General features: G+C 32.0%; 3 protein-coding genes across 5 annotated transcripts in view; 2 read left to right on the top strand and 1 right to left on the bottom strand.

The window, feature by feature from the left end:
* Positions 1-7,936: 7,936 nt before the first annotated feature.
* Positions 7,937-9,982, bottom strand: LOC149906036 (uncharacterized). The gene has a single exon (XM_090105578.1). The coding sequence runs from the start codon at positions 9,980-9,982 to the stop codon at positions 9,218-9,220; it is 765 nt and encodes a 254-aa protein (XP_089961704.1). The 3' UTR covers positions 7,937-9,217.
* Positions 9,983-11,213: 1,231 nt separating this feature from the next.
* LOC149906035 (odorant receptor 4-like) lies at positions 11,214-12,847 on the top strand. Its single transcript, XM_090105490.1, has 2 exons — positions 11,214-11,700; positions 12,627-12,847. The coding sequence occupies exons 1-2, from the start codon at positions 11,233-11,235 to the stop codon at positions 12,831-12,833; spliced, it is 675 nt and encodes a 224-aa protein (XP_089961616.1). The 5' UTR covers positions 11,214-11,232; the 3' UTR covers positions 12,834-12,847.
* Positions 12,848-17,345: 4,498 nt separating this feature from the next.
* Positions 17,346-23,136, top strand: part of stw (laccase) — a 54,532-nt gene continuing 48,741 nt past the window's right edge. For 2 of the 3 annotated variants that reach the window (XR_016457067.1, XM_090105489.1), the window contains exon 1: positions 17,346-17,724. Coding sequence is in view for 2 of the 3 variants with exons in the window: in XM_090105489.1 (XP_089961615.1) it covers positions 17,628-17,724 (97 nt within the window). In the remaining variant the exon portion in view is untranslated. The remainder of the gene's footprint in view (positions 17,725-23,136) is intronic. The other variant, XM_090105488.1, reaches the window with a different exon arrangement.

Below are 23,136 nucleotides of genomic sequence, written 5' to 3'. Positions count from 1 at the left end.
TCATTAATAGTTATTCCGCTACAGTTACCTGTGGGAAAAATATGAATCAAATATTTTATGATGATTTATAATCTGTGTAAATAATTATCATTAGGCAGATGGAAGCATCAGACAAAGTTATAATACCCTAATATTATGTTGGGACTTTTGCAAAGTAAACATATTGCTTAGCTCATAATATATGTAGACAAATAATAGTAAGTGCCTTATAATACCTAAATAATAACATATATAACTAAATACCATACAATAATTTCGTATTGAAAAATTTACTGTATTTTCTTAACAATTAAAAAGTAACAACCAGTGGCAAAATAATAACTATATTATTCATATTCACAGTGAGTGAACGCGGTATTTATAAATGTCAAATATTGACCCTTTCTGGCCCCTGGGCCTGACTGAGTTATAAAGCCAGATTGACATAGAAATTTCTAGATTAGATACATTGATCGTGAATACAAGATTACATCAATACTCATTTATCATTATCAATTATGCATCTAAAAATATACCAAAATAATATTATTAAAGTCACTGAAGACATTTATTACCTGCTAGAATTTTACCTATACCTATATGTTTCATACAACGTAATAACCGTCATTTAATTTATTTAAATTACCTACTTGTAAAGTGCTTAAAGCTTGCTAATTATTATGAGTTCATGCTTCACACAGATGGTTTCGCTGTACCTTTATATTTTGTAATACCCATATTATATTTTGAAATTATCAAAATTGTGTTATATGTATATACAAAAAGGTTAAGATTTTGGTTTTATTTTCCTATTGAAGTGTTTAACGTGTTTGTTTCTAATCTTAAAACTGTTATTTTCAGGAGTATTGCTAGGAGACAAAAATTTAATTATGTGTAACGCAAACAACTGCTATCTATTTTGGAAAAATATTACTTATCATGAACTTCCTTACTATAATATTCTGCTTACTAGGTACTGAACTGTTATGAGCTATTCCACATTTAAAGTCTATTAGGTAAATTAAATTACATACAGAATCGTCCAGACACTCTTGCTTCATCGAGGAACAAACATTGATAGCAACTATGTCTGTTAGATACTCAATGTCAAACATGTACCTCTACTCTACCAATTTATTCCTCAATGAATATTGATTTTTCAAGCATATAAAGTACTGTCCACTTCGATTAACAATACATGTAGATCATAACTTATCACCCAACATATAATTCGCATCAATCAATTACAAAATAACACTAACATACCCTTAATTGACCGCGGTACTGCGTTAATCATTCTATAATTAATAGTATAGTCGACATGGCCTTTGTTCTCAACTGTTCACGCAACACAAGTGCTTAACCTTACCAAAATTAGGAGCACGACACACCGGGCCGTGTCTATTGGAAACTGTTTCCATTATAACCGGTCGTGTTATTGGAAATAGCTTTAAATATTTATTTATAAGTTTATTGCACAAACTAAATGATGACCAAAATAACATTAGGTAATACAAAAGAAAAGCATCGTTTGTACAAGAGGCGGCCTTATTGCTAAGCAGCAAAATCTACCAGGCAACCTGATGGGAAAGGAAATATTCTATTATTTTGAAAGAAAAGATGTTATTACAGACTTTGATACAGTTTAATGTGCTTTCTAGCCAATGACAATGGTACTGAAATAATAATAAATGACATTTTTCTTGTTGCTTAAAAAAGTTAAGGTGATTCGAACATCGGTTTGAATTAGCAAGAATAAATGATTTTATTTGTTCAATATTTTTTAATTTTGCGTAATTTATTACATTCTGTGTAAACTTTTTTCTGGTAGGTAACACCACTCTGTTGCGAACGGCGCACTTCCTTACCATTAGCATAAAAAAGTCATTAAATTTTATAGCTATACTGTATACATTGTTGCAGTCAGTTAAATAAAAAGTACGGTCATATTGTATAATGGAAACATTCAAATCAGATTCGAACACAACTATCAGCGCCGTGAGATCAAATAGTGATCTATTTACCTTGAAAATATAATAACTACCCGCAGAATGCGGTGGACATGCCACGTCCATAATAGTAACCTTTGTAGGCTCTAAATCGTATAGAAAGACCTACTATCGCATTTCATGACGTTAATTACTCTTTACTTCCAAACTCACAGCTCAATCAAGCGGAGGTAATAAAATTTATATATTTAGCCTTCGGCTACACACTGCTAACTACAGATAACATATTACGATACCATATTGAATTACAACATGAAAGTTCATATGGAATTCCATTTTCAAAATAACGTCCTGCATTCTTCCCCGTCTTGGTAAAATGGGTTTTCCAGAATGGTCTTCCGTGCCATAAGACGTAAAAACGGAAATTATACCTGATTTTACTTTACGAAATAAAAAAAAATAAGTTTTTTGATGATAGGCAAGAAACATTTACGTCTACTCGAGAAGTCATATGCAATAAATCAAGAATTTTGTTACGCGAGAACTGTACAGTTTTTGCGCCTATTTGTTTGTTCTTAGCCGCTAATTCATTACTTAGTCATGTTTTATCTTGCAGTTCGGAATGTTAATTCTAACAAGAAATACTAATTTAACAAACTGGATAATGGCAGGGCCCGTCTATTTATTTGTAACAGCAATTATAGATAAAATGATAATTACTTTCTCTAGCATATTTACGTGTCTTTGTTCGTTAAAGACGATACAAGAAGTGGCGAATAACATAAAAAAAATACAAACAAACAATCTGCGACTGTTAATTTTAAAACTTCGTTGTTTTTATTACTTATAATAAAATATTTTATATAATTGTGCTTAAAACGTTAACGAGCGCCTTTAAAGCTAGGTATGTCGCAATGACAGTGGGTTTTGGAAAAAAAATACGGTCCACTTGACTGTCGGTATGTTTTCTTAATGTTTTAATCGTTAACCTGGTGAAAGGTATCGCTTAAAACTCATATGAGTTAACATAGAACCTCCGCAAGGTCCGATGACGTGAAGGTGGTGTTGTTTCACCAATTATTACGCTATGAACTGGGCTACGCCAATTCGACGTGATCGCTTTTTATGGAGCGCTTACGCAGTGTTTGATTAGAGCAATTCAATCTTTTTTTCTCCGAATTTATCTTAATACTATTATAAAGGCGAAAGTTTGTATGGATGTATGGATGTATGGATGTATGGATGTATGGATGTTTGTTACTCTTTCACGTAAAAACTACTGAACCGATTACAATGAAATTTAGCACACATATAGAGGGTAACTTGGATTAACACATAGGATAGGTTTTATCCCGGAAATCCCACGGGAACGGGAACTATGCGGGTTTTCCTTTGAAAACGCGGGCGAAGCCGCGGGCGGAAATCTAGTAGCACATAAAATGATGTCGAGTTTACAAAGAGTTGACAAATCAACAGCAAACTTACAACAAACTTGAATGTTCAAAAAGTTGACGCTAATTATTATTGTTGTCTAGACAATTATTTAAAGCTACTTTTAAAAATATATGACTAAAAATTTTGGCTTGCTGTCTGCAAGTTACTGCTTACTGCTGTACAGTCGCACTATAACTACCCACCAAAATTACATCGTTAAAATGAAAATCTAACACGCTTGAAAAAGAAAAAATGATTAGAGCAAGGTAGAAAGTTACCATACTTTAATAATTTGGATTTGAATATGACATTGTTTGAACACAATGCCCCTAAAACTTTTCACATTCTGGTTTTACAAAGTTCATTACCACAAAAAAATCATAACAATGTAAATTAATTGTTATCTTTTAATCAAATGAACCTTTTGTTCTTTGTTTTAGATAGTACAATGACATGATTACACGCGTAATGGAGAGTTTACATTGAGTTAGTAGCTTACTTGCCACGTATTTTCAAATTTGATAAGTCTTTAATAGATAATTTGGTATAAAGCTTATTACATTGTAGTAGCTAATGATATGTTTGAACTTTTTTAGGTAAATATAATATTACTATACTGGAAGTTTTGTAAACGAAGTTCATATCTCAATTGAATTACATTTTACCTAGGCTTATATAAGCACAGTAAAACAGATAACTTTTTCCCCCGTTTCTATCCTACGTTTCCTACATTTTTAAATAACAATTTTTAGAACAAAATTTGAACTTTTCACGTTCCAAACATTATATTGATATTATAAACTGTTTCCAAATACTAAAAATCCCAGCATAGACATACATGCAGCATGGCTTAGAGCCATAAGGCCGCCATTTGTACATTTTGAATGGTTTTGTTGTACAGTGTACTTTTATTTTATAAGACTGTTGTACAATAAAGAGTAAATAAATAAAAATAATACATCATCTCAATCATCATAATATTTACAGTAAACTATATAATTTTAAATCATAAATGTCTGGATAAACATAGTATTAGTACTAATATTTAGTTACTAGCTCCGTGTAAACTGTCCATAAATGTAAACATATTAAAATTATATTTCAGAGAAAAACAACATAAAACGGAATGGTTTTTACACGTTATGTATTGTTGGATGAAAATATATAAGTACGTACCTATATCAATTAAAATTACCACTGAAGATGTATTTGAAGGTTTAATTTTTTATAATTCACTTGATATCTTATTAATTATATTATAATTACTTGTAAACGTGGGCGCGGTAGTTGGTTCGTATTTGCTCATTTTGGTCAATTATTACGAAAATGATAAATTTTATAGTCAAGTAATTAAGAAAAAGAAGAGGCGGTCTAGTTGTTTTATATTCGCCGCCCCATTTAATGTGTTAATTGCTTCTTATAATGTTCTTATTATTGACCAACAAAATTAATCAATTTGTTTACTTAGATAAAATGCACTATAGACGATGTAAAAAATATTAAAATACATATGATAAATAATACCAAATTTTAAATTGCACACTTAAATAAGTAAACAGGATGACGCTTAATGCATGATATGTCATTACTGCAAAAAATTTCGTAACTTTGTCGTAGGTAGGTATCCTGTCCAAAATCTCTCTCACGCGGGTTTAAAAATAAAAATCAAAACCGGACCACATTCACTCTCGTCGTAACGTGTGTATCCCAAAATAATTATGTAACCATAAATTATACCTTAATTCGGTGTACTTTGAATGACATAAAGTGGTTCATTTCGCTACGTAATATTTCAATACGTTTTAACTAGTTGGTTTATTTATTTATTTATTTATTTATGACACTTTATTGTACAAATAACAGGAATTTAAAATAAGAGAATACATAAAATTGGAAAGTGTACAATAGGCGGCCTTATTGCTTAAAAGCAATCTCTTCCAGGCAACCATAAAAATAAAGGACATGTAAGACATTGGTAAAAAGCGAGGGCGCATCAAAAAGATTAAAAAAAAGAATAGATTATTAGATAACACAAATAATTCATTACTAATTAAAGAATAGACATAGATAATTCTGTATATATGTATTAATCAAGTTATATTTATATTATACATACAAATTAAATAAAAATAATAAGTTAAATACAAATTAATAAATATATTTAAATATATATATTTATATATATATGCATATAAATACATATTATACATGTATATAAATACATATTATACATAGTATATATAAAATATAAATACATATTTATAAGATAAAAAGGAAACTAAATACTGGAGAAAAAGTGCTCTTTTACAAGTGACTTGAAATGATGTGGTGTTTTGGCGCGTCTGATAGTCTCAGGAAGAGCATTCCACAGTCGAATCGCTAGGACGGTAAAGGAGGAGTTAAAAAAATTGGTATGGTGAATAGGGGTGGATAGGAGAAGGAGATCAGAGGAACGAAGGGAAAGGGAACTATTGGAGTTTAAATAATGAAACTGATTTTTGAGATAGACAGGAGTTTTGGGGTTAAACAGGACAGAGTACAGGAGTTGAAGGATGTGAGTATTCCGGCGAAGGCGAATAGGTAGCCAGTGTAATCTTTTGCGAAAATCAGAAACATGATCGAACTTGCGCAAGCCGAAAATGAATCTGATGCAAAAGTTTTGCAGCCTCTCGAGAGCATCAAGTTGATATTCGTGAAGATCGGGATAAGAGGAGTCGGCATAATCTAGGAGAGGAAGCAAAAGGGATTGAGTCAACGCAATTTTGGTAGAAATCGGCAGGAAGTTGCGTAAACGACGGAGAGAAGAAGCAGAAGCAAACACTTTTTTCTGCACTTCCTTGATTTGATCACACCAAGATAAACTTTCGTCCAAGTGCAAGCCAAGACTTTTCACCTTCTTACAGAAAGGAATCACTGTACCGTCTACCGCAATACTAGGTAGGGTTTCCCAGTTTATACGACCTATAAGCTGTTTACTGCCTAAAATAATAACCTTGGTTTTGTCAGGATTAATTCTTAAACCATGGTCTTTACTCCATTTAACGATGGTGGCTAGCTCAGTATTTATACGAAAAATCTCATTCGGTAGTTCTGATAATGAGGCGTGCGAATATAATTGGAAATCGTCTGCATACATATGATAAGGAGAATTAATATTACTGGATATAGAGTTAATAAAAATTGAAAATAAGAGAGGAGACAACACACCACCTTGCGGGACGCCAGCAGATACGTTGCACCAGGAAGAAGACAAGTCTTCAACCATGACACGCTGCCGTCGTCCAGACAAGTAACTTCGAAACCAGTCAATAACCGTTGGAGATATGTTGAGAGAGCGTAGCATTGCTAACAAAACATCATGATCGACGGTGTTAAAAGCGTTACTGAAGTCAAGTAGAGAAAGTAACGTTAGCTGCTTGTTGTCAAACCCCCGGCGAATGTCATCTGTGATCTTAACTAGAGCAGTAGTTGTGCTGTGACCTGGTCGGAAACCAGATTGAAAAGGATTAAGGAGATTGTGAGTATTGAGGAAGCGACTTAGTTGCTCTTGTACTAAGCGTTCTAAGACTTTGGCCAGGAAAGGTAAAATAGCAATTGGACGGAAGTCTGAAGGACTAGATGGTTTGGGATTCTTGGGAAGAGGAAAAATGTGAGCATTTTTCCAGTCTTCAGGAAATTGACCAGAGGAAATGGAAAAATTTAAAATGTGAGTGATGATAGGTTTAATGATAGGAAGGATGGGGATGATCATGTTCCGACCAATACAGTCACTTCCAACCGCCTTAGAGGTGATTGACAAAATGCACTTCTCAACACCACAATCGGTAAATTGACGCAAAACAAACGGAGGAAAATCAGGAGAAGGTAAGGAGTTGAGGGTATTTAATGTTCGCAATTTGGAGTTAGCGTCAAAGTCCAAAAATGGACTAGAAAAATGAGAATTAAGAGCATCAATATTAACTGATGACGGAAAAGAATTATGCGTTTTTTTGCCAATACCAAGAGTTTTTAGGAATTTCCAAACTTTAGAGGGGTCGCCGTTTTCGACAGATTGGGATATGTGTCGTCGTTGTGCATCCCTACATAATGTATTGCATCGATTCCGAATTTTCTGAAATTTTTCACGGTTAATATCAGAATCAGAGGAGTTTAATTTAGCTTTAGCACGAGCCTTTTTTTTCAACATAGATTTAAGTTCAGCCGTCATCCAAGGAGCAGGTAGCTGCTTCAACTTGACTGGACGTATTGGAGCATGAATATCAAATAGGTTCAGTAGTAAAGAGTTAAATAGAGCCACCTTTTCGTTAATGGAATTTGCGGAGTAAATAACCGACCAATCCATCTTGAGTGCATCATCACGCAATCGGTCATGATCGATTTTACCAAAATTGCGCTGCAAGATAGTTTTGGGTTTCGACTTGGGTGGTTTTACTGTATAAGAGAGGAAAATAAGATCATGGTAGGAGAACAGGGAACCGGGACATTGACCATGTTTAGCAACATGCTCAGGAGAGGAGATAATGATTAGATCAAGGAGGGAAGGAGAGCAGTTAGGAAAGGAGTGGGTAGCTTGAAGAGGAAGGATGTTAAGGTTAAATGAATCAACAACGGATATCAACTTTCTACTACGATGGTCATTCTTCAGGAGGCAAGTGTTAAAGTCACCCATCAAAATCACATGCTTGTAAAGAGGAGAAAATGAGCCGAGAATACAGTCAAAAGATGAAAAGTAGTCAATATTGAGGTTAGGCGAGTAAAAAACACCTAAAAGAATTTTGGTGTTTGATAAGGTGACTTCAACAAGAAGATGTTCGGCCGCATCAGATGGTGGGGGTTGAGGAGAACAACTAACAATTGAAAAAGGAATATAATTACGTAAATAGATTGCTACCCCACCGCCCGGCCTTCCGACGCGGTCGTTACGAATCAACTCAAAACCTGGGATATTGTAAGCTACAGAAGGTAAACAAGGCTTCAACCAGGATTCGGAGATTAATATGGCGTGCAGTGAATTTACATCAAACGAAGCGAGTAAATCAGGATAGTGTGCCGGAATACTCTGAGCATTTATGTGAACCACATTAAAATTTTTTAGCTCATTACAGAAAAGGGAAGAAATATCTAAGGAAGAAGGAGAAGAGGTACTATGGAAACTGTCATCACTTGAGCAAGTATCAGAACACACAGAGATAAAAGAGTCACTATCTGCAACATCGAGAGACATTAAAATATATAATATAAAATGAATATACTAAAATAAAATACTACTATTAAAAAAAATAAACAAATAAATAAAATAAATAATAATAAACAAACAAAATAAATAAGTAATATATAGTAACTTAAAAAAAAAAGCTACAAGTCTAACATATCCTTTACCTCCAAACATTACAATAGGAATAAATAAACACTTAAAAAATATTCTATAATAATTTACAAAGAACTACAGACTTCACAATTACATACAACTACATAATATGGCAAAAATGCTAGAATCCATGACAATTAATAAACTACATCATACGTCAAACAGTGGAGAGATTGACAGTAAAAAGTGACATTTGACATTTCGTTCAAAATATTATTAAAGTTTACGGGTAAACAGTAAAATTAATTTGCTAAATCACAAAAGATCTGCTTAGAAGTAAAAATAAGAAACTACACAAGGAAGCATTTAAGCACAAATCATCAATGTAAAATAGACAATAAACATAACAACATAACAGCTATAGCGACAACAAAATTATGGATATAGAACATAATATTCATTTTAAAAGTACACTTTATGAAAGGCTAAATTAAGCACTAATTGTAAAATTTAAATAATTTCGAGAAAGAATATATGAACAATGTTATCACTTAACTCTGCCAATTCGTTTTGGCCTCACATTCTGTAACTGTTTGCCGTCCCTGGGAAGACTAGATGCAGCAGCAGCAGCGCCAGGAGAGGAATTTGAAAGAGAGGCCGAAATGTTATCAAGGTCGGACATCAACGTAACCTTATGTTTGGAACCATCTTCAGTTTTTACAAAAATGCATCCGTCTTTGGTCCAACAATTTGTTACTCCAAAGCGTGATCTGGCAGCCACAAAAATGTTGTGCCTATCTTTAATAAGAAATTCAGAAATTGTGTAACCACTTCCCTTCAGCTCTGTTTTGGAAAACCAAATACTGTTTCTCATTACCATGTTATTAAATTTGACAACAATGGGCCGGGGCTTATCCTTCTTCAAAACTCCCAAGCGATGGCAGCGTGAAATGGCGTCCTCGTCGAATCCAGGAATCTTTAAGTGTTGAGACACAAAACTGGCCACCAATTTCAAAGGAATTTCCTTAGGAGCCTCCGGAATGCCATGTATTAATAATATTTTTCTTCGACTCCGTGTCTCCAGATCATTTACCTGATTTGACAGTAGTGTGATTTGATCATTTAAGGCTTTAAGAGATGATAGCACAAATGACTGGAAGGAATTAAATTCAGCAGCCAATTTAGAAGTAGGACTAGTTGATGCAGGTAGCGAGTTAGCATTATGTAGACTCTGTAGATCATGCTGAAACTCTGCCATCCGTTTGTTAAAGGAAGCTGTCATCTCCATCATGGTTTGCTGGACAGATTCCATAGTGCAGTGGTGCAAAGTGGTAATAGTGAAAAAGTATAGAAAATACAAACGGTGATTTAAAGTGTTGTAAAGTTGGAAATAATGTACTGGTAGGTAAAGGCACTGATTTAACACATAAACATACTTAAAACATTGAAAATAATAAAAAAATACTATTTAAAATATCAGAGCTCTTACAAAAAACGTTACGACTTTTTGAGCGCCTACCCTCGAAAAAGGTGGTTTATTCAATATTGCCTAATTTATCGACGTTTAATATAGTAAAGAGCACTCAATCATAGTGTAATAAATTTGTTTCTCAAATATATATCATTTATTTATGGAGAGGTCAAAATAGGTACGTTCGTTACTAGATACGAAATAAAAAGCCAACATTTATGGGTTCATATGTTTTATCGGCACACATTATAAACGCGAAGTAAACCCGTTCCACATATCACCTCAAGTCATGGAAACTTTAGACAATTACCAACCACTTTTGCATATTAAATTTGCGTTTACGCGAAATAATCACGTGTTTAATTCAAACTCATTTAACTAATGTGGAACGCTGATAAAGGATTGCCAGATACTATCATTACGGACACCATAATGACTCTAAAATGCTTAGCAATTTTCCTGTGATTACGACTAATGTTGATGCCAAGCTTTCCCATTAGAAAACGTCATCGCATATTTATTGCTTCGAACTTCACACATTCATGGTTCTAAGCCGACGTGGTGCAATATTGCATCAGAAATAAATAGAAATGACTGAACAAAAATTTAAATCTTTTCACGAAACATTCCGTCAATGTGCATTTGCTTTAGCCTTTGCTCTCATTTATCCAAACACCAGCAATTACCGAAAGAGAGCTATCTTATTTTACTCTGTTGTCGGTGTAAATTCACTCATGCTTTACTGGTTTTTTCTGTACTTATATAAATGCACAGTAACACAAGATTTGGTGAATCTCACGAGAAACATATCAATTTGAATACTTACCTCTTTATTCTTTTTTAAATATTTCTACGTCAACAGTAAGACAGAAATATTCGCCCAACTCTTACAAAAAATTACAGATGACTTACTGAAAGGTAACGAATTAGAAGAAGATTATCAAGAGATATATGAACAATATATAAAAATAGGTAAGCTTGGACAGTTTTGTTGGATTGTAATACCTCTACTATTGAGTACCCAGTTTCCGTTGTACGCCAGCGTTGCAACGATCTATGAGAGCCTCAAGAGTGACGTTGGTAAGCGATACATGGTCCACGAATTGGAAATTAAAAATCTAGAAGATAAACAATTTGAAACACCATTATTTGAATTTGTGTTCGGGTATAATATAGTCCAATGTATAACATTATGTCCAAACTTTGTCGGGTTTGATGGATCGTTTTGCATAGCCACGACACACCTTTGTATGAAATTAAAATTGGTCAGTCACAAGATGTATCGTGCTTTTAAAGATTCTAAAGACAGAGATGAGCTCAAAATACGCGTCAAAGAAGCTATAAAGGATCACCAGGAAGCCCTCGATTTTTATAATGATTTGCAAGAATTTTATGGTGGTTGGCTATTTATGGTATTTTTAGTTACGTCGCTTTTAATTGCAATGAATCTGTATCAATTATATTTAAGCGATCACATTGACGTAAAATACACTATATTTGCTATCAGCGCAGCAACCCATATGTTCACGCCTTGTTACTTTGCGAGTAACTTGATAAAGGTAAGGACTGGTTTAAAATCATCATCTCTATGCCTGCTTTTAAAATTTTGAAATCTTACACCATATTTAATTTGCTATAAAACCACTTTTATTTTAGAAAAAAATAAATTTATGCTAGTGACCGGCCGAATAAATTAGTAGGAATCTTCCTGCTTTCAAAATAACTAAAACATAATTTTATTCAAATTAAACTATTATGAAAGTTATACTGTTGTCGCGTGGCCGATATATAAGCCTTACGATAAGATACTCGGCTAGAGGCTCTCTCATGCGTATAAATTTCCTTTTTAAAATTCCACTAAATACTGCGGCAATTTATTTCTATATAACTCAATAGTCACAAATTAATGATAGAACTGACAGACCAGTTCCATGGTGAGATAGTACATGGATAGCTTCGACATTCCGTGTAAGGAACTTGGAATTTAATTCTCTCTGGGCGTCCATCTTCCCGTCACTTTTTATATTAAATTTATAGAAATTTGTTTTATTTATAAATGCGTACTTCTAGAGCGCATTATCGTTTGCCAGACGGAGCGATAATCAAAGACCCGCCTTTCACAGAACAAAAAAATACATTGAATTTAGTTCTTAAGCAAAAAATTCTTAACTCTTGCTAAATAAATAATTTAGAAACTTTTCGGTTTAGACGCTCTGCAGCGTTAAAATTACAACGCTAATTAACCATCATAACTACTCAATTATGTTTTTAAATCTTTAATACGACGGTATACAATAAGATTATCATCGTAATATGTATTTTAGAATTTGAAATTAACAAAAACTCAAAAAGATGAATTATTGAGCTCTACATGATCAGAAAGTTATTAATTTCATGAAGATGGCAATATATCTTCAAAAATTATATCAAACGGTCCCCTATGTAATATTCCGAACGTTGATTTATACGTATTTATTTATTACAGGCTAGTGAAGACTTAAGCTTGGATATTTACGCTGTGGAGTGGGAGCATTGGGCAGACCCACAGATAACGAGTCTTCTCATATTTATGATTGCGAAATCCCAACAAGTCCTCCTTTTACACGGTAAAGGGATGGTCTACTTCAACATGAAGCTATTTATATCTGTTATGCAAACGTCTTATTCAGTATTTACTCTAATTACAAGCTAAGTTGTGAGCTTACACTTTACAGTAACAGTAATAAGAAATTATACTAGTATTTGATCATTGTTTGTTAACTCTTATTGTAATAGTTTACTAATGTTATTGCACAATAAATTAGAAACTCTCCTTTTCACTTTCAATAATTCTGTATTATCTATTTCAGTAATTATACACCAATTTTTGCACACGGTACGTCTGTTTCTTTAATAACAAATAAATGGAAATTTACTGTGGATGGTATTAATTTCCGCTATAACGATTACAAAAGTAAATTATGATTGGTAATATTCCTTTAATTTTCCATGGTAAGTACCTAAAAATGTGAAAAATACAACAAAAATATATTTCCCTAATTCTCCGAAAAGTATTCATTATTTTGCATTTTAATTCAACTGTGACTAATCGTCAATTAGTGTAACATAACGAATATAACATATTATGCATACAGTACTTATTACTTGGTAGTCGGAAGGAAAATATAATGATTTATTGAACTTGATAAAGTTTAATGATACATGTAATAAATTCTTAAGAGATTACCTTTCTAGTCTTAGTAATGTATGAAAAATGTAGGAAAGAGGATCAGGAACGATAAATATTTAGAGGTTTTTGTGTTTTATAAATATCAACCATAGCGTTAAATATGAAGGCCAATAGTCATTTGAGTAAATCCCCCTGCAAAAGTATTCTCTGTTTTGTTCTTAAAATTTTCTCAGTTTTGTCTTTATGGCGCATATCAATTTAATCTCTACATTAAAATTATTGTTCATTTGAGGCACATAAGGGATATTTCCCTAAATCGATGAGAAATACATAATATGAGCATTTTTGGGTGTTTTTTATTTGTATTATGTTATAGCATTAAAAAATCTTTGGATCAAATTTATGAAGCTATTAATAATAGCCTCATGACAACAAAAGTATTATGACTACAGGAGAGAGCGTACAAAATGCAAGAAAATTATAAAGCTTACGTTGTCCGTTAAGAAATTAATTCTATGTGTTATTTCCTAAACACCTTCTATTTATAAAAATAGATACATATATGCAATATTATGTGTAACCTTTTAATGAGGTGAGATCATTTCTCTGTATATTTTAGCATAGGTATATCATATAAAAAATAAATTTCAATAAATTACTCAATTATATAATTTTATCTATTCAGTTCGTTTTCTATATGACGCAGTTATCTTAAAATAAAAAGTAGAACTTAAAAATAAGTGAAATCGGGAGTATAGTCTAAAACTAGCGTTAACAGTTTGTTTAATATTCAAGTAGCTGCATAGAGCGTAACTAAATATACGCTTCGATAAAGTCTGCTTATTAACTATATGTTTCTCCTTTAAAAACTTTACTTTCAGTGTTAACTTAATTAACAAACGATATCTTTTTCAATTTAAGACATAATTATAAGTATTAAAATAACCTTGAATCTGATGCTTATAAAGTGAATTCCTATGTCCCCTTGTGACGTATGGGGCAGGTGCATTATGCATCCGTTTCACTGTTGGGTTTTGAACGAAATTTTTTAATAAATTCAATTTTTATTTAGTCAGTTGTAATATTTATTTTTTATTCATATTACAAATGCAGTAATAATCAGAACATAAAGACATACTCCTGAAATACTTACTAGTTATGAAACGAATACCAACTTATGTAGCTAAATTATTGCCAATTTATTAAAAATTTATTTGTAATACATTTACGATCAAACTCAAACTCAAACTCAAACTCAAACTCAAACATTCATTTATTCAATTAGACTACTATTTAGTAGCACTTTCGAATCGTCATTACATAGTATTTTAACATTTACCACCGATTCGGAAAGCAGTATCTATGGAGAAGAATCGGCAAGAAACTCCATAGTTGCTCTTTTAAATAATGTCAATAAATTTACATAATATGTAACTTATATCTACCTAACTACATAATATGCCAAAGAACTGTCCTGTGGTTTTTACGCGACAACCCTCCATGGGTCTTTATCGTCCATATATTCCTGAATACTGTAGTGCGCTCTCTGAACTAGTACATTTTTTATGTAAGTTTTAAATTTAGTACTACTAAACTCTTTAATATTATGAGGAATTCTATTGTATAAGCGTATACCTTGACCCATAAATGAATTTTTAACTTTAGCTAATCGGAAAAATGGCATTTCAATTCTATTCTTGTTCCTTGTGCCATAATCGTGTCTATCTCCTACTCTTGTGTGTAAGTCAGAGCTTTTGTGTACATGCAAAATATTATTAAATATATACTGTGATGGTACAGTAAGGATACCAGTATTCTTAAAATGATCTCTTAGTGAGTCCCGAGCACGTAAATTATATATAGAGCGAATGGCTCTTTTCTGTAAGATAAATATAGTTTCTATATCTGCAGCCCTGCCCCACAGTAGAATTCCATAGGACATAATGCTATGAAAGTAGCTGAAATAAACCAATCTGGCCGTATCTTCATCGGTGAGATGCCTTATTTTTCGGACTGCATATGCAGCAGAACTGAGCTTACCTGCAGCGGTGTTGACATGGGCTCCCCACTGTAGTTTCTCGTCCAATGTTAACCCTAGAAATACAGTAGACTCAGTAGGATGCAATACCTCCCCGTTCAAGGTAATATCTCTGTTCAACTTTTTTACATTAGGAAGTAAAAATTCAACACAAGTGGTTTTTTTGGCATTTAATAAACAATAAAGATTGAAAATTATATAATAAAATAAGTAAAAAATAAAGAAAAAACATAATATAGACTCAGACATAGATAGACGGTTTAAAGTTTAAACTATGTTATCATGATGTTATCTAATACATACAATGTTCGCGTCATGGTGTTTGAAGTTAAAGTCCTCCGAAACGGCTTGACCGATTGTCATGAAATTTTATTTGCATTTCCACTAGGTTTAAGAATCGGACAACATCTATTTTTCATACCCCTAAGTGACAAGAGTAAGGCAGAACAACATTTTCCGGGACAGCTAGTTATAACATATTATTTGGTATGCATAGAAATACAGGCAAAAACGATAAATCACGTTTTCGTCTCTATTAACGTTATTGCCTTTTTCAGTCTTACGATTGGATTTCATATTGAAAAGTACGTAATAACTAATAAGTAGTATAATTAATTTGATTCTTTCAGAATCAAGTCTTTAAAAATATAAATCAGCTTCCCCATTGTTCGGAATGTGCATAATGATTTTATTTCAATCGGCATACAACTTTTCCATAAAAGTATAGATCAATTAACACTTTACGCATCTTTATACGACTTCCAGTACTTACATAACCGCCAAGATTATTTCCGTCTCGTAACTCCATTCCGCGACTTTTTTTCTTTTACGCTTTTTAATAGTTATAATAATATTTAATATTAAAATTCAATACGAATCCGTAATCTTACGTAAAAGTTACTTTCGTGAAATTGTATCACAGGTTTCCTTTTAACATTTTAAATTTTTTGAATATTATTAAATCAGTTTTTGTATATGTGTTAGCTGTAATATCTACTTTATTTAACGGGTATAAAAATAAACATAGTAATAGCACAAATAATATAATACTATAAGTACTAGGTAAAATTAAAATAATTGCAGGTCTTTTTAATTTCATCATCTTATTTCATTTCCTTTCGTCCATTCCTAAAAAGATTTATAGAGTATGGCCATACGATAGAACCAGAAAAATTGATATGGACGATACTGGAAAATTTAACTTTCACATTTGTGCGTTTCTCTTAACTTTTTAACTCCATACTTATTTCAGATTATAATCATAATAATTGAAATTAAGGAGATATATATATTATTAGATATGAATGTGGTGCAAACGTACGTGATGGCTTTTTATTAACTTTCGGTTATGGCAAATAAAAAGTCTTTAACGGTAGATCGAATGTCTATAGATGTTGTATACGACACTTCTTTAAATTAAAATTTTCCGATTGACATATATTTTATGTCTACTTATATGTTCATATGATTATTTATTGGAAACTTTGTGTTGAAATAAAAGTAAACAGTAAATTATTAATAGTATTTAAATATTTAACTAACAACCGGTGTGACTCCACCCACAGGAAAAAGAAATACCAAGCCTCTTACAAAAAGATCCGTAGTTTCACAAATACATCGAACTCACGAATAACTTATAAAAAATAATTAATGCATTTAGTTTAGAACTTAAAAAATGTTACGAAATTATTGCAGTAACAAAATACATTGAAAAGAAAACTGAAAGGTACATTTTTGCCTTGTATCGTGCTACAATTATTTCGTTACATTCCTATCTCATGGTGAACGATGACCTTAAAAATTAAGAGATTTAATTCATGAGAACGTAGATAAGTCGTCGTGACGTAAGCAGGGCACAACGGTACACTCCAGCGCATATAGCTATCGCTCCGACGATAGCAAAAGTGTCTGCCGACCCTGGCGCTGCGTTCCCCCGCTGCAGCCCGCGAGTGGGGGGAGTACCACTACCAGCTCCCTTCACCTTCGAGCGCGGCGCAGCCGACGCACAGCCAATGACCGCCCGCCCCGAGCCGGCGAAAGGTTTTATATACAAGTGGAATTCGCACTGCCAAATTGCTACAAGTCAAAATATAGGGTAGTCGGGCGGTTCACTTGACAGCCGTGTGCCTGCCTGCCGTGCATCGGCATAGTAAATTTTGTTTCGTGTGTTCGCGCGTGTCCCACGCGATACCGGATTAAAGGGCTGTTAACGTGTTGCAAATGCGCGGTACCATAGTGCCTACATAGTATTATCGGGAAGGCAAACGAACATTGTGAAAATGGGGTGCAGTGCCAGATACTGTTTATTGACGCTATCCTTGTGCCTAGTGACGGAACAAGCGTTCGGTGTGAGAGTGATGCCCAAAAGGAAAAAAGGTAAGTTTCACCTGATGTCTTCCAAATCCGTTCCCACAATACAAATTGCACAAGAATAAAATTAGCACTGAAAGATTCATAATTAATCCTTGTTCACAAGTTCGTAGTTAACGTTCACTTTACCGAATAAAATGAAATTTAGGAACTCATTTCGTAATAAATCATGCTCATAATAACAACAACGTTTCGATTCTAACATAATTATTCACTTTATTATCAACATGACCTTAGATTCATTAGAATAAATACAATCTAACGATAAAAATTGATTTCTTATTCCTATGCACAATGCACATACATATAGGTATGTATGTGCATTGTGAGATATTTATTTCATACTTGGGAACAAGATATATTTATATTATTTACCTACTAAAAAAATTATTATCACACACATATTAACACATGAACAAATAAAACCATTGATATTTATTCACAATTACATAGAAATTAAATTTTTAAGCAGGAAATATGATACCTACCTCAATTACTATCTGAAGCGAGGCGACGTATCGATATCAATATTACATGCATAACCACCGATAAAGTATTGAAATTAACGAACCATTATTTAACGCATGGACGCTGATTCTTTTCATCGCTTTTTGATATTATATAATTTGTAAATTCATAATGTACAAGTAAAAAACAATAAGAAGACAACGAAAAAATCTAGGTACAAAATTTTTTTTGAAAAAAAACGATATCAAAAGCGCGGCAAATGTAGTTGTAGGGCTTTTTGACAGGTTATCGTTCTTATGTCAACAGATAAAAAAATATTTGTTATCTATGTATCTAAGTAAGATTTTTTTTTTATTTTAGGTATAAATGTTATTTAATTTGACCCAAAAAAATTAGGAAGATAAAGAAAACACTGAAAAAGTTGTTCTTTATTATACGCAAAATGCCTTATAGGCGTCATCATCACTTCATTAAAAAAACGAGATGTATCTCGTATTACAAACCTAATATGAAGATTTCACACCGATTGAAAGTGTAATTTAAACATACATTTTATTCATATATAAACCGTTATAAAATAAAACGATTGAAATCATAACGGTAGACGCTGACCGAATCTCGAGTATTTACATGCCATGTAAAAAGTGGCTCGGTAACTCAGATAATAAAGAAATATAATTATTTCCGGTTTTTTGCACGTCAAAAACGAGAATCTCATATGTTTTATATTTTATATCCTTATAATTTAATCAGTTCTATTCAGTAGTTGCTTACCGTTATAGATTTATAGCATATAATGTACAGATGAAGATTGTTAATCAACTTGATTTATTTAATGATAAATTGAATTTGATATATCGGAAATCTGAAATAAAACGTTCAAGTATTTATAACATAAAAACGCTTGCCTTAGTTTGTCAAGGCAAAAGCTTATATTATGCTGAAACTCAAATAGATATGGGTAAGTATGTATCTCTTAATTATTATTGGAACATATTTACGATATTCCCATTTTTTATCAACATTGATTTTATAATAAGATTAACAACGCATGGAATTAAGGATCCATCTTTATTATTATTTAATCCTTGAAATAAATGAAATCGTTGTTTAAAAAAGTTTAAAAATTAAATAACACGCTATCTTTCTAGGCGGGCCGATATGCAACGCTGATTGATATGACGATTTAATTGCATCCAATTACTTTAAGATTAATTAATAATTATCTATAGCACAAAAACGTTGCATACACGAGACAATAACTCCGATAATACGATTTTAATCATACCAGAAACAATATTTCATTCCTAATTTGAATTACAATTGCTTAGATTTGTGAGTCATTTATACTTTTTCTAACGGCCGCGGCTGTAATAATAATTACCGTAAAATAACATACGTAAAGAATTCAAAAATCATTTTCTAAAATGCCCGTACAAATATGTATGCACTCTAAACAATTTGATGTGAACGGAAGAAAGTGTATGACGATTTCCTTATAACTAATTAACAAGTGTAAGTACAAGGTAATATGGTGGAATGTGATAATTCCAGTAACTTACCTCGGACGCATGTTACGGATTGCTATTCCAATTTCTCCTGAGACAAACGCGCATCTTTGCATCAATATCGTCCGCAATGATTGGAAAATTATTCCAAGAAATAACTATTTCACTATGAAATGTGGAAGCAAAATGTAGCATGAAGTATGTGAGATGCAATAATATCTAACAATGTAAAAAAACCTTTGTAGTTATGAAAAAATGTTATTTCTAGCATAATTGTTCAGGAATTATAGGGTGGATGGGATGGGTTTACTTAAAAGTCTAATTAAGTAATTAAGCAACGGGGTAAATCAGGGTGAAATAGTATCTGTTTTTTTCTAAGAGCCGTGGGTATTTATGTCTGATGTATCTGCAATTATAAACATATGAAGGCAACGATTATTACATTAAGTTAAATATAATATAAAATTAGATGAATTGGGTAAAAAACATAAATCGTAATAAAATTCTGTTTCTCTATTATGTAAATAAAAATAAATTGTATAAGTTTTATATAACGTTATACGGTTCCTTGTCACGAGTAACAAATTCTTTAAAGATAACAAAATGTACATAAATTTAACCCACACTCTTAATGAAACACGCTTTCTCAAAATTAATAAGGTGCCGACAGATCATTAACATAACCTTATGTTTTACAAAGTGATAACAACAGTTCGAATATTAGAAACTAGCTTTCTGCCCGCGGCTTCGCCCGCTATATCTAAAATCTAATAAATTATGTACTAAAACCTTATTGTCTTATGTCTATTTAAAAAAAAACCATCATAATCTGCTGTGTAAAGACATAAGCGAATGAACATGGACCTAGGTAGAGCATTCTTTCGTGATCTTTTAGTGTAAACGAAAACTCGTATTCTGTGTTGTTTAGTATTAGAACATTTCATAGAATCTTTTCTAACGCACTAAGAACAACGAAAGAATGCTCTACGCCTGTTTCCACTAAAATAATTTGACACAGGAGGGTTAGAATGAGCATTCTCGTTTGATCAAAAATCTAAATGCACCGTAATACTATGACGATCAAGTGAGTTTCTCCAAAGCCCAGTTTGCCGACAATTTACAAGAATATGGATATTGCAAGATGAGAGCTATGCAGACGCATCCGGGCTTCAACAATCAATTAGTGGCAGAACAAGTTTATGCTATCCATAAGCACTATGCCAATTTGCTAACGAGTGTAATCCAGTTGAGAGCAATAGTTCATAGATTTTCTTCTTAATTTTACGCGAGTGTTATAAAATAAAGAGCAATAATTAATTTTCCATTACATAAATCTCTACCGAGCTATTTTTATCACACGATTTGAGGTCTATTAAATTTGCATAAGAAAGCCTTAAGCATTGATATTAATAGAAAAGATGAATCAGACAGATATTAAAATTATTACGTAATATGTACATACATATATTGAAAGAAATCAATATTCATTTTTAGTCAATTAACATACATTTTTATTTCATTTGATGCTTTTATGCAGAGATTTTATCTTAAATTGAGCACCTATGATAGATCTCACTATGCCTATTTATATATACATATATTTATCCATGATATTAGCATTTTTATTTTTTCTTTATAGTTATTTTATTAATCTTCGTAGGCCTGTGATTTCTAATTTATTCGGAGTCGTATTTCGCCAAACATACCTTTGAGCAAGTGTCATTTAGAAATTCAGTATCATTATTAAATATTATTTGCATACATCAATCTGTTATTATAGAACTACGTTATGTTGTGAGTCCCCCTTTTACTCTTTCGTAACGAAAAAAATAAGGCACTTTTACCTACTATACAAAAATATATTAAATTAATAAAAAAACTCTATAATGTACTAAAATAGTCCATGCCTTGCAACTCGCTAATTAACTAATTTTTATTGCGATTTCCCAACTGTACGCCTTTTTAATTATCATCATCATGATTTTAATAAAATAAAAAATGATATTTATATTTTAAATATAATGTATTATTTATTATCGTCCATGAATTTCAATGCACCAATTAACAATTTTGTTTAATATCGCGATTTCCAAAATTTTTAACAACTAGATAATTTTAATGATAATTCAAATTTACAATGTGTTAATTGACTGCGTAACATTAAACTATAACCACGCGCTAAAATATACACAAAATAAGCAATTAAAAGAATACGAAATACCAAAGTGAGAGTTGGCCTTCAGAATACCTATACCTGTAATGATCGATTTTAGTTTTCCTACTTAATAAAGTAATCATGCATCAAACCAAAGCATATTTTTTAACTTTATTTATACGGCCAGTATCATGTAATTTATTCAATAATAACCATAAACATACAGATAATATAATCTAGAAATAAAAACTATGCTTTTAAAGGCTAGGCTTTTAAAAAACTATTCTATTTTTTTACATAGATCATAGGGCAGGCAAAGGTTCGAATTTATACAGCATTATCTTGGTTGCGGTGTCTTATATAAAGACTATTAAAAGTTTAAAGATGCTAAGATAGAATTGTACGGGATATAAACTTTCTCTTGTGATAAACCTAGGAATGGAATATTGAATTAGCATACAAAAATATATAATGAGCGCATTATAAATAGGAACTCTCTAATATGGGCAAAAAGTTCTCGAATTCTTATCACGCTTGCACTTTGTCGCTTCACGCACATCACATGCATTATTCATTCGTAATAAGTGTTAACTATACGCTTCTTGAAATTGGAATTATTTCATGTTTCTCGTACTTTTAATTTACTTAATTTTATTGTAGGTACTTTATTAACAGTACGTTCATTATTACACAGTTTTATCACAATTATAGGCCGGCAATTGTTTCGAATTATTAAGTGACAAATTTATCATTACGTTATCAAAGTAACACCTTCTAATTACAGTAATTGACGTATAAACAACTTATCAAATTTAATGTATTCAATTTTATCATAACATATGATAAAATTGAATTCTAAATATATGCCAGTAACGGTATCTGCCTTAATCTGCCATACTTTAATTAAAGCCTTCTGTCAGAATTCTTCGGATTACATTAAAGAATGTGGGTCAATCTTGTTAGCACTGAATCGATCTATCAATTCAAATCAATACAAATACAGTGACATGTATTAATATTCAAATATACGTCATTGGACGATGTAACCTGAGTTGGAATATTTTAATTGACATAACATTGCTGCGGGTTATTTGGAAAATGATTATATCCTTGATATATATAAGACGTACATGGTTTTGAATTTATGCGTAATAAAGATTAATATGCGATTCTCATTTGATAAGATCACAGCGATAGGGCGCGGCTTATAAACCTATAAATAGATTTAACCATGTTCCTTGAGCTTTCTTTTGAAGAAATATGCGAAGCAAAAAGTTTGGCGATAAG

Source organism: Colias eurytheme, chromosome 9 (genome assembly GCF_061535395.1).
Source record: "Colias eurytheme isolate Ceu_HAF_F1 chromosome 9, ilColEury1 Martin Lab GWU primary, whole genome shotgun sequence".
Classification (NCBI taxonomy): Eukaryota; Metazoa; Arthropoda; class Insecta; order Lepidoptera; family Pieridae; genus Colias; species Colias eurytheme.
Note: the sequence above shows the minus strand (reverse complement) of the source record. Positions and strands in the feature narration are given on the sequence as shown.